The sequence below is a fragment of the Exophiala aquamarina genome (genome assembly GCF_000709125.1).
Source record: "Exophiala aquamarina CBS 119918 chromosome Unknown aczIA-supercont1.6, whole genome shotgun sequence".
NCBI lineage: Eukaryota > Fungi > Ascomycota > Eurotiomycetes > Chaetothyriales > Herpotrichiellaceae > Exophiala > Exophiala aquamarina.
This window is the reverse complement of record NW_013550582.1, coordinates 1,092,329-1,105,210: the sequence shown is the minus strand read 5'-3', so window position 1 is coordinate 1,105,210 and position 12,882 is coordinate 1,092,329. Positions and strand designations below refer to the sequence as shown.

The 12,882-nt window shown below is 52.9% G+C and overlaps 2 protein-coding genes across 2 annotated transcripts; both read left to right on the top strand.

Moving 5' to 3' along the window:
• Positions 1 to 6,671: 6,671 nt before the first annotated feature.
• A1O9_07760 (uncharacterized protein) lies at positions 6,672 to 8,972 on the top strand (the record flags this gene model as incomplete). Its single annotated transcript, XM_013403315.1, has 3 exons — positions 6,672 to 6,777; positions 6,949 to 7,047; positions 7,108 to 8,972. 3 exons carry the CDS (start codon positions 6,672 to 6,674, stop codon positions 8,970 to 8,972), a joined length of 2,070 nt encoding a protein of 689 aa, XP_013258769.1.
• Positions 8,973 to 10,924: 1,952 nt separating this feature from the next.
• On the top strand, positions 10,925 to 12,448 carry A1O9_07759 (salicylate hydroxylase; the record flags this gene model as incomplete). The annotated part of the gene is made up of 3 exons (XM_013403314.1): positions 10,925 to 11,001; positions 11,084 to 11,962; positions 12,025 to 12,448. 3 exons carry the CDS (start codon positions 10,925 to 10,927, stop codon positions 12,446 to 12,448), a joined length of 1,380 nt encoding a protein of 459 aa, XP_013258768.1.
• Positions 12,449 to 12,882: the final 434 nt, after the last annotated feature.

The window sequence follows — 12,882 nt, the reverse complement described above, 5'->3', positions numbered from 1 at the left end:
CTAGTGGAACTGTGAGATGGTAAATTACCCGGCAATGCGGGCTTGCTACCAGGAGGATCGGAAAGCAGTGAAACAAAACACTTTCAGGGGAAACGAGGATGGATGTGTAGTACAACAGGGATCCGTTCTATTGTTGTGCACCGGAGGCGGTGTCGAAAAAACCGGAAAGGGTGGTCGAGCCAGCGGGCAGCATCCATCCGCCAGCACACCACACACCACTTCGGCGATCTTGCATAACCAGAAAATGCATGTCACTAGTTCGCAACGCTCACTAAACCGCGGTAGTTGGTTAGGTTGCTGCGAGCGCGGCTCGCATCGTCCGCCCAAGGTGGCACAAAGGATGCCACAGCCTGGCATGGCTGGAATGGGCCTGGAAATTGGCCCTTTACAAGCTAGATCCTGGCACCTGCAAATCCACTGCTCGGGCTTCACCCATTGGCTTGATTCAACATCGAATGTTTGAGGTCAAGGATGATATTCGATGGCAATCCATTTGCGGTCATTCTACAACTCAAGTCTGACTCTGATCGGCTGTCACTGGCTCCTACTTGCTCAACCGGTGTTAGGTCTCGCGGGATCTCAGTAAGACGGAAATGTGCGAGGGTCAAAAAACCAGATTGATTATAGATAAAACCGGGAAGAAGCTTGGGAGGAGCGGTGCAGCGGAGCATAACCACTGTCTGGGTATGTGGCAACTAAACTTGGACTGCTAGGAATGATGGAGCTGCGTTAAGCTGGTCATAAAATGATAGTCAGGCTGATGTTCATCAGTTCGTTCACTAGACTTGGCTGAGGCTGCACACCCTCCACCACCCGGCAGAGGGTCTGCCCACCACTAGAGACCCCCGAACCTTCTAGCATGAGGAGCGGCCCGAAATGCATTCCAATTACTCTGACTGCTAAATGAGCCCCTTGTGGCGCATTCGTGGATGGCACACAGATTTACCAATTGACATCCAATTAGTAAGTCATGCGTTATGCACGAGCTCCGTGCGGTTGAGGACGACTTTTTGAGGTTCCTATCGCTTTTCGGGTAATATCAAGGACTGTCGGGAGTTGCGAGTCTAGGCGTGGCACCCAATGTACCCCGAGAGAACTCCTGGCTCCCGAGCTGGCACAAACAGGTCTATCAGTTGCAGGTTTCATGCCCCTATCGACGTGCCAGCCAAGTTTTGGCATGCGAGATGTGGAAAGCGCAGAAGACTGAATAACAAGGACAAAACCTATCTCTCGATTGTTGGATTTTGTGTTAGGCAAATCGGGATACATGTTCCGGATACCTCGAACATGCAGATATGACTCGTGAGGTTACCAGGGCTAGAACCCCTAGGCCAAAAGGATATCCTGTAGCCACTGAGAGTGAAATGATGGCCACTTCCTCTCTTTCGTATGAAAAGAAGCGAGATCATTATTAGACCCAGCGCCCACCACTCGCGGTTCTACGCCAGCACTACTGGTATGGAGGGCAAAGCAGTTCTACGGCAAGCATCGATGTTGTAGGAGCCGTTTGAGATAGTGAGATCCAGGCTTCGGTGGGCACTGCTCCTTACCAAAGGGGAGGCCGCTGAGCGGGCTGCTCTGGTGGATCGCTGTTGATGCGCAGCTCTTATTGAAGGATCAGAGATGGATGACTCTTCCGTGAAGGCATTCAATCGGGCTCAACATGAGCATGCGTTTTCTGTTATTGGTCAAAGATTCGGTAAACCGTGGGACTGGTCATGGTGACGAGTAGACCTGTAGCATAACAGGGCAGGCGCTCTTTGAGCCCCACGATTGACACAGCAGGTGCATCTGTCTAGGTACTCGAAGGTACATTGAAGGCACTCCATCAGGATCAGATAGGACTTGTCCACTGGGGAGCAGCTGGTGTTTGGTGCAGAGAAGATCAACCGGGAAGCCACGGCCTGGGCGTCCGAGCTAAGGACACGAATGGGCCATGCTTGCAGTCCACTGGATTCCCTACTGGGAGTCGACATTGAGGCTTGAGCACTCCATACTGTATCTCCATGAACGTGACTAGTCGCTTGGACCAGGCAAGGGAAAAAGTCTTTTTGTCATCTTTCAGCTCGGCTTGACGCGAAGTCGCTTTGTTTCTAGGCGTCATCGCGGGGTCTGCACGTTTAGAGAAGTCGTCGCGTGATGTGATTCGTCATTCCTGGACGGCTCAGCCGGCATCTTTCTCTGCAAAAGAGAAGAAGTTCACAAGCAAGGTGGTTCTTAGCGGGAGAAGCCCTCGGCTAGATTTCTTAAGGCGACAATCATTTGAATGAGCTACCAGGATGATTGTCAGAGTTTGTGCTGAGGCAAGGCGTGACCAGGCGTTGCGCCGCTCTGGCCGACGCGTTGTAGACGGGAGGGGGGCGCAATGGATGTACAATGGCATCGGCGACAGACCAGTCAGGATTCAGAACGAGGATACAGGGAAACCTGAAGTGCGGGTGAGCAAGGTCAGGATGGAGGTGATGAATCCCAAATGGGCAGAGGACTGAGGTGGCAGGTGTGGGTGGATGACCTGGGGGACATGGGCCAATTGCATCAGCTGACAGATCTCGTTCTCGTTGATTGACGCGCCAGGCTCAGTGTAGCGAAAGTGGCATCGCTTTTCTGGCACACATGGATATGGATGGGTTGGAACGTCTCTCGCTTTATCGGCTGAAGCGTCTATTATTGCCGGACAGTCGAAGTGGCTCGTCCGGAGCACTCGTACGAGCAGGACCGAGGGGTTCAGTGCTATTTACAGAGAGTGCGGTTAGCGTTGGAAGTGGTTTAGGCGACAAATCCTTGCATGTGGGTTCACTGGTCGCATCGAGTCATTGACCAGTGGTAGTGACAGTGACAGCGGAAGGACAGGGGGTCATGTCTTCAAAAGTTGCAGATGACAAAAACGGATACACCATGGAAAGGCATTTCCGCCACCAAAAAGCATGGGGAGGGTTCCCGGAACCAGTAAGCATGTAAGTGGAGCAGATGACCTTTGGTTGGCCTTGAATGGAACAGGGCCTGCGAGCTGAGTGGCCGATCAGGTTGTTGACCAAGTCTCCAGTCGTGGGAAGTCTAGGAGGAGTTCGTGGATGGGTTCATGTTGCCGCAAGCAAGTACTCCGTACAAGCAGGTGGCATTGGGGGAATCGACGATGCCGATTTGCTTGGTGGAGTTCAAGTTTGGGCACAAATTAGCAACGAGCGTACCAACTAGTCAGTTGAAAGTTGTAACTAGTAGTAGAAGTAGTAAGGCATCCCCGTCGGGAGGAGGGAGGAGGGAGGATGGAGTAGGCAGTAGGCAGAAGTATGTACTGTACGTACGAGATATCGAGCATGGAGAGCCCGACCTGATGTATTGGATCGTGACAGAAAGCAGCAACAGCCACATTTGTAGAGGAGAATGGTTGGATCGACAGCGGGTAACTATTACAGCATTGTCAGCATGACTCGCAATTGGCACACTCGTCTTGCAGGGGGAAGTAATGATGCGTGCTCGTCTTGCAACGGGAGAAGGGGGCAGATCGAAATACGAAGAGAGCCCACCGTTCAAGCCGTCGGCCCCATGCGGGTGAAAGACGCTCCAGACCATTACGTGACGATATTCATCGGCGTTGTAACAGTAATAATAATACTAGAACTCCACGAAGAAAACCCGAGTCTTTTGATTACATGCCTTACATTCACGCCTTTCCAGAGGATGAGTTGAGCTTAATTGGGTAGTTTCAGTGGTCAGCGGTCAGCATGCTCATCTCAGTTAGTCGTAAAGTACTCGTACTATTACTATTCCTATTCCTATTACACAGTACTCCGTACTCTTAGACACGCTGACGCGCCACTCGAACTCGCCTGCACAAGAGCCCTTCCTCAGACGTACTCCCGTCGCCGCGGGTATGGGATGATTTGTTTCATCTCACAAGATGCGCTCGAACCGAGCATTTTCATGTCATCCATCGATTTGGGAAATCACCTAATAGCTGGAGGAAGGGACGGTTATCACTCGTCTGTATTTGGGACTTCGTACTCGGTACCTTGTATGCTCATCTCACATTTCTCTCCAAGCTCCCTGTGGACCGTATCCGTCCGCCGTCTGCCGTACTCGCTAGGCGGACGGAACACCTCGCACTCCTCGCAACTACTCCCGTGTGGAGCACAATTACTGCTCCTCGTCAGGTGCTAGCTGGTAGCCTACTCCACAGTACATGTCGCGCTCGTGCGAGGAGGACCAGGGCGTCCTAGCCGTCGTCGTAGTTTGTACATAGTTGTCGTCGTCGGCTCTACTTAGCCCTGCGGAGCAGTGAAGTGGGCTTGGGGCTTGGGGCCTACGAGTAGGTGTCCCCTAAGGCTACACTACAATACGAGGCAATTGACTCAAGCACCCTGAACCCTGCCGCCCTTGTGTCTTGTGTCTTGATGCAAGCTGCTCATGTGCCGCAAACCGTATCTTGCTGCAAGATACAGCACTAACTAGTCTCGGTCTGACTGGCATATCAAAGCCTGCTAGGATTCCACTTGGCTCCCGAGTTGGCCGATTCGACAAGACAGAGAGCGCAGGGATCCCGCGACTCTGGGGCCCACGAACATTGTTGATGGATGATGGATGACGAGAGCCGGTCGCTCTGTCCCCTCCCCCCCCCACAGCACCAAACAACGAAGACAAAAAAAGCGTTGATCCCGAACCTCGTCTTCTTGAGAAGCTGTGACCTTTGGCGACATTGCTCACACGCACACGCACCCACTGCTACCTGCACGACTCGGAACGCGTCAATCTCCTGCGAGGCTGTTGTCCATTTCACCCAATAATCCATACCATTGTTTGGCGACATCCCCAGGTCCACATTCCCTGGCCACCGTGACCAGGCACCTGGATCGCACTGGGACCCGGAGAGAGCCGAACCAGCCAACGATCTCAGTCCAGGGTGCCTATCTAAGCAACGGCAACCCAAAAACCCGCCTGTTTTGCCTTCGAGCTCAGACAGCTCTATGCCCGTACGTTTAGGTAGCTTAGGTATGGATACTACTCGTACTGCGAAATAACTATTAGCAAAATCCACGCATCAAAACTTGTGCTGGGCGGGCACCCGCGACCAAAACAGTCAAGCTCAAGCTCAAGCGCACTGGCATTGGCATTGGCACCCTGACTTGAACTTTTGGTGGCTCTGCACCTGCGCTGAGGCTGCACGCTAACCCAGGTCATTGACTCTCCCCACTCGTACTGAAGCCTGAAAGCTCGACTCGATCTGATCATCTCCCTTCTGTCGCCAGTTACGAAGTGATCGTATCGTCACCGTCACCACCTCGCACCGACACGCATCATTCCAGTGTTCTGTATACGGAGTACATCTTCCGCCCACCTGGTGTCCAAAACAACAGGCCAGCCTCGTTTCGCCTCCACCTCATACATCAAACTCTCGTCATCGACTGTTCTCTTCCAAATCACTGTCTGGAATTCCGACTTTCTCCTTCTGGCGACTATACCGAGCTGTATCACTTAGCACAGAGCACATCCCAGCTGGCATTACTATTGCAAAAACCAAATTGACGCAAGCAGAAAGGAATCGCCACCACTAGATGCTTTTATTTGGCCTTAGTCGCATCGGCTGCCGCAACGCCCGCGAAAAAGCTGTCGAGCTATCCTAGCACTCTCGGCAAACTCGTCATTTTACCTTTCCTGCGAACCCACCCAACAGCCACCAGAATCCCTCTTTTTTTCTCTTCAGGCCGGTCGTAGCGTATCCAGCTGCAGCCTGCAGGTTCCAAACCCACGTAAAATCCGACACCAAAACCGCCCTGACGCAAACCCTTTCCTCAACTTGGACTGTCGACGTCGAGGCCCGTGGGAACGAGGGAAAGAGTCAAAAAGAAAGACGACAGAGCGCGACCAAGCTGCTATTTCGGTCGTTGTCCGCATTCGCCCTGGTGAATGTGATTATCGTTGCTTGACGACTGACCGATCGACCTCTCACTGGCACTGCATTTGCAGCTGCAGCTGGCCTCTGCCCGCCCACCGGCCCTTGCCCTTGCCTTGGCACCCTCTGGTCATCACTGGCAGTCGTCAGTCTTCTCCCTGCACTCTTCGGGAGTGGCCAGCCCGGCAGCTTTCCAGCTCCTCCAACCTTCAGCTCCCAGGTCGGCGGCGCGCACCCTGCATCTCCAGCCCGGTCTACCCATCACCCATCGCACGCCTCTCGCCCCCCTCGGCCTGCACCTGCACCTCACGCCTAAACCCAGCTTCTTCCACTCACAACTCCCCTCTCCGTTACCCATTCATTAACTCCCGCTGCTGCAGCCATACCACCCGATACCCATCACTTACTTCCCTTGCCCACTGGCACCCCAGCAGCGTCCTCTGCCATCTCCTCCACCACAACTTTCCCGTCCGCCACCGCGACTGGTCCATCACATCAGCGTCATCCTCGCTACAGCTGCATGCCTACACGCTCGACATTGCTCCGCGCCTTCCTATCGTCGCCGTCGCAGCTCACTGTCCTTCCTTCTATCTTGTAGAGCGTCACAATATCATCAGACGCAGGCACCCTCGCCGATCGTTGGGTAACCCAGCTCACCTCTGTGCTGCCTGGATCCCGGCAGCTCACGGGCGGCCGTGCTGATGCGAAAGCCTGCGCATCAACACCTCCTCCACCACCAACAACATCACCACCCACTCCTCTCCATCACCTCCCGCGTCTGGACATGTCCATTTATACACCCTCGCGCCAGCCGACAAATGCTTTGAATGGTGTTGGCAATATGAATGATGGTTCGGGTACCATTAATCCTGCAGCTTTGAACGCTAGTGGTACGCTCTTCCTCCATTGGGTCGCATTCCTGGCCATCCGATCGGTCTATTTCATCATCTCATTCACCATGACTTGTTTCTCCGCGCGCTGATGTGCATTGTCAATCATCGCAAGACACTTCCTCCACAAAACCTGGTCGCGTTCTGATGCTAATCCACCGTGTGTGATAGGAGCTGTAAGACAGCCATCAAGTGAAGGCGGGCCTCGGGGCATTAAACGCAGTCGATCCCCCGAACAATATGCCGACTATCAACAAGCCGACGATGATGGTGAGGATCTAGATCTCTTCATTATCTCGCGTCTACCAATTGACTAATTCTCTTCGATAGGCCCGCGCAAGCGTGGAAGGCCATCAAAAACCCCTCGCGCCTCGGCAGACTTTACGTCTAACGTCGACTCCTTACCAACACCATCAAGTCAAACCTCACCAGGTCTAACACAAACACCTAAAAACCAGACTGCGCTTCAACAGCCTGTCGTCACACCTGTTCAAAGTTCGCCACCTCGAACAATCCCCAAATCCACTATAAAAGCCCTGCCTACCGTTCGAGATCATACCAGTGATACCTTGGGCGCAGAAGGAGACGAGTATGTCCCGCGCGAATATGACGAGGCTGGTGAGAAAAAAGTTGATCAACTGGGATACCTCCAGGGTGGTCGGGACTACAAAATCCGAACATTCACGCTGCCAGGAAGAGGTGAGAAGTTGTTCATGCTAGCCACTGAATGCGCGCGCCAACTCCAGTATCGCGATTCCTACTTGCTATTCAACAAGAATCGGTCTCTGTTCAAGATCATTGCAAGTGTCAAGGAGAAGGAAGAGCTGGTTGCTCATGAAATCCTACCCTATTCATACCGATCGCGACAGATAGCTGTTGTCACAGCTCGATCCATGTTTCGTCAATTTGGTAGTCGAGTCATCAAGGACGGCAGGCGAGTTCGCGACGACTACTGGGAAGCAAAGGCGATCAAGCAAGGCTTTACAGAACAGGACGCCGCCGGCGAGAAACGACCTGGCGCTGCACGAGCCCGCGAAGCAGCGGCACAAGATCAGCTGAGCTCAAGAGCGACAGTAGCTGCCGCATATGGTGATATTGTCTATAGCAATGGTCCGGGCTATGGAGCAGTACAACCACCTGCTCTGCAATCGGGTATTGCTTCAACAATGGCTCAGCTGACTCCGTTCGATCCCGCTTACGATTCGAGATACAAAGATATAGTTCGCCCAAGGCAGGACATCACCGGTCCGCCTTACCAGGATCTCACGCGTTCAAGCTCTGACGCAGAATTGGCAACTCAGGCGGGACATGCCGCGGACTTCAGCAGAAGTATCAACCAACAGAACCGATACCGCCGCTCTCTTGTGGATGAGTATTGGCGAAGACCACATGAGCAGCCTGTTTCGACCCCTCCACAGGCAGAAGCAGAAGTTGCAACAACCAGTCATGCCTTTTCGTCGCCACGTTTCAACACGGCAGATCTTCCAGGCACACAGGGTGCGCTTCTTGCACAACAATCCCAACCTTCCCAATCGGCTATGAACCCTCCCTCATTTCCTCACGCACAACCCCCCATCCAATCGCCTGTTCGTCAGCCAAGCTTGCAGCAGAACTTTCCCCGCGAGTCTTCGCAATTTACACCCCAACACGCCCAGTTCCAGAGGTCAGCCTCTAATCTCTCAATATCACAATCCGCATCACAGCAGCCACAACTCCCTTACGGTGGCGCCGGCAGCTATTCACCTCATGCACTCAATCAGCAGCAGCAGCAGCCCCAACAACAGAGTTGGGGCGCTCCACCGCCACAGCCCCATCAATCGCCTGCCCTTCATCGTATGAGTACACCACAGTTCTCCCCGAATCTGGCACATGGCCAGATCCCATCACCGTTACCAGGCGGATCCCATGCAAGTCCTTCCCCTCATCCTCAACAGATGCAACCCCCACAGATGCCAATGCTTCATCACCAAGGTAGCTCGGGCAGTATGGGTGCGCAACAGCTTTACGGACCCGGAGCTGGTTTGCAGGCGATGAACGCTGCTGCCTATGGTAACATGGCAATGGGGCAGCGCGGCATGTATGCCATGGGTGCGCAGAATCAATTTATGCAGCCCAATCCTCAACATGGACAGGGCTGGCCCGGCCCTCAGAATCCGAATCAAGCAGCTGGACAGTGGAATCAGCAATTTCAATGAGAGTCATTGGGTGAGAGCGAGATAGCAGATAATTAATATTTTCTTGTCGAGGGATCTTGTTTTACTGACATTGGGTCCAACATTTGAGGGATTTTTGTCCAAGAATTCTTCGTATGCCTCTGGATCACAGGACAGGTACAAGGCATAGGTATCTACATTCAATGTTTTGGGTTTCATGGCCTTTTTGTTACTATTGTTGTTTTTGCATTTTGGGAATGGGACCTAGGCCAACGTTGCATAGCGGAAAGGGGTCTTGGGTCATGACACGAGTATAGGAGACACTAGCGAAGTCTCCCGAGAACGGTTTTCACAGTGAAAATGCAAATCGATCAGTACCAGGTGGCATTTGGAAATATGGGCAGGGAACGACATGGCTCTTTTCAGGACTTGCTTTACTCCCTTTTGTTCTGTTTCTTCTTTTTCACAACCTTTTTCCACCTCGGGGCTTCGTTTTCGCTACTGCCGGCTACTGCTGCAGTGCCTTGCTCTGAGCCGTTCATCTGCTGACCATGGATTGGCTGTTCGTTGATGAAATCCTGATCGATCCAGATCCAGATCCAGATCCAGCGGCAAGCGGCAAGCGGCAAGCGGCACGAGCAAGCCAGCAAAATCCAACTTGAGCTTTTGCAGGCAATTCGGCGAAGGATTCTTTTGGGTGTTTTGGGGGGAGCACCGCACCGCGCAACGCACCAGGGATTGCTGGACATTCATCATCATCATCGATCATTGATCATTTCTGTTTTCTCTCTTCACGGGAAGCGAAGGTTCAAGGATTATTTCCCCTCGTGTTTCGCGCTTATCTATATCTATCTATTTAACACTATTGCATTACGCCTTGAAGTTGTATAATACTTTGGTTCTTTCTTGCACTGCTAAATTCCTTCTCCCTTTGGGCCTGCTTGTTGCTTTATCGCTTCGCGTGTCTGTTCTTTCTCGTCGTTTCTTATTTTTGATTGCCCCAAGCCTAGGCCTCAGGTGGTAGTGAACCCTGTGGCATCCTGACAACACAATCAAGGACCGTTCGACTAATGTCTCGGTGTATGTTTGTGTTGCTGTAGGCCAGTGAGCAGTTATAGGGTCCTGCTTTAGTGATTTCTGTACTCCGCCGTAAGAGCGGGTTTGCTGGATAATTAGCCAACTGGACTCCGCTACCACGCGAACTGACGTAGCGCTACAGTACATAAGCTAGGTCCTTATGTACGAGCAGTGTCCAAGGCACCAAAACTAATTGATGCTCGTAGAGGAGGCGAACACACCCGTCAACAACGGCTGGACATCGGCATCGACCAGGATCCATCACTATCTAGCTATGTATGTATGTAAGTAAGCATGTACGAGTAGTCGCTCGGAAGCCAGGACCTGTGTGTTGATGATACCACGAGCTGGGGCTGCGCCATCCTTCTCCGCAGGCTCTCCTCGCCCTTTTTCGTGGGGTCAGTCAGGTTCAGTTCTGCATCTGCCGGCATTCCCTCGATTGGGTCGAAGGAGCCCCACGAACCGGGATCTGGTGGTCTTTTCTATGTGCGGACCGCCGAGCCCACCCCCTTAGGCGCCTGGAGCCTTGCCCGGGACTTCTGTGGCTGGCGCTCCTGTCTGATGATACCCAGGGCTCTAGGTCCTCTTGGAAGTTCTGGATGATCCTTTTTATATATATTTGTATGTATATAAAAAGAATTGGGTTTTTGACGTCTTCGTGAATGAAATCTTTCTACGTCCGGGTGTCGACTTGATATACGGTGTGGATGTTTGTTGAGCTGGATAGCGAGCTGCTTATCTATTTTAGGACGACGAGGGCACTGCCGAGACTGGCTGGTCGACTGACCAGAGTCGAAAATCCACGGCCAAAGGCGCTCAGCGGGCTCTGACCGACGGGACGAGGCTGCTAGCTAAGGGGGGAAGAAAGGCAGGACTGAAACACAGGAATCAGGGCCGAGGTCTTTACGCCAGTCATCATGATCGTCTCGACGGAATCGAGCCGGGAAAAACAATATGCGCAGGCTAAGATTCCACTGAAAGTGCTCATTGTCGGGTTAGTTTCTCGCTTACTTAATTTCCTGCCGGTCGTCAATCTGAGATGGGCGAAATGTTGCTGACATTCAGCTCTGCTCCAGGGCCGGAATCGGAGGACTTGCAGCAGCACTGGCACTGGGAAAACGAGGGCACGATGTGCACATCATCGAGTTTGCGCCTGAGATAGCGGAGGTGGGAGCTGGTATTCAAGTCGCACCCAACATGCTTCGACTGCTGGACAGGTTGGGAGTGGGAGTGAAAGTCCGACAGACCGGCGTGCAACTGGCGGCCATACACGTTTTGCGCTGGCAGTCGGGTGCGCTGTTGGGCAGTGTGCCGATCAAGCAGGAGCACGGTGAGCAGTTTGTGGTCCACCGGGCGGATCTACAGATGGCACTATTGGAGAAGGCCCTGTCGCTCCCTAATGTCAGGCTGCAGGTCAACACCAAGGTGGAAAATGTACAGTTCAGCCCTGCTGCCGTTCTGCTGAATGACGGGACGACTGTACATGGCGATGTGGTGCTCGGAGCAGATGGCATCAAATCCATGATCCGCGCCAGGGTGCTTGGGGACGAGAAAGATGTCGCCGTCCCCACAGGCGACGCGGTGTTTCGAGTGGTCCTCACCAAAGAAATTTTAAGCAATTTTCCGGATCTTTTGCCCTTCATCGAGGAGAAGAAGGCGATACGCTGGGTCGGTCCTGGGAGACATCTGATCGCGTACCCTGTTCGGAACCACGAGATATACAATATGGCGCTGTCGCATCCGGACCGTGGTCGTGTGGACGAGAGTTGGACATCGGTCTCGTCGAAGACGAACCTTCTGGCTGAATATGAGGGCTGGGATCCGAAGTTGATCAAACTGCTGGATCTCGTTCCAGAGGGGGAGGTCTTGGAATGGAAACTGTGCATGCACGCGCCACTGGCGCGATGGATCCAAGGTTGTTGCGCATTATTGGGAGATGCTTGCCATCCCATGCTGTGAGTCTACTTTGCCCCAACTTGGTCTGCAGTTGTCTGAGAGACTCACCCATCACTTCCAGCCCATACGTAGCCCAAGGTGCCGCACAGGCTGTGGAGGACGCAGCTTCTCTAGGTACACTCCTATCAAGTATATCTTCAAAGGAGCAAATCCCTCTAGCGCTGCAGGCTTACGAAAAGGCGCAAAAGGCTCGTGCCGAATTCATTCAACAGTCATGCTTGACCACTCGAACCGCCCTTCACTTGCCGGATGGAGCTGAGCAGGAAGCTCGTGATCTCAAGTTTCGGCTGCTTTCCGCAGGCGGTGATAACGACGATAAATGGGGTGATCCTAAGATGCAGCAGTTCATCTGGGGCTGGGATGCAGAAGCAAAGGCTGAAGAAGCATGGAGAGGTGAGTCTCTAAGCTCCGGGTCCCGCACGGGAGAAATTTTGACACCGCCAGACATAAGCAATGACTCGTCCCTGTTAACGAGTCGACTATGAGAATCCAATCACGGATGTGGCGGCTGAGTGCTATGGTATTGTCTACTGTAAGTGGGAGAGCGCGGTGGACTCGTCTCTCTGCCTAACTAGCAACCATGTCGCCAAGGCCCAACGACGTCACTAACGACCAGTCCCTTGTTCAACTAAGCGGAGCCCCAGCTTAGAACCCAGACACCATGCCGTCGCCCCACTATGCATATCCATGTCCATCAGAGTGATGGAGCAGAAAATTGTGTCGATACAGCTAAATGAGGAGAGACGACAAGGTAATTAGCGAGGATAAACTAGCCCAATTCTTCATTGGTACGCATGGAAGGGTTTAAAATGTAGCAAACACCCATTGCTGTCAACCACATGGCCCTGTTCAGTTTCCCTCACTTCTTCCACCACGCTTTTGATATTGTCGTAGCTGTTCATTTCTAGAAGTCTTTTGC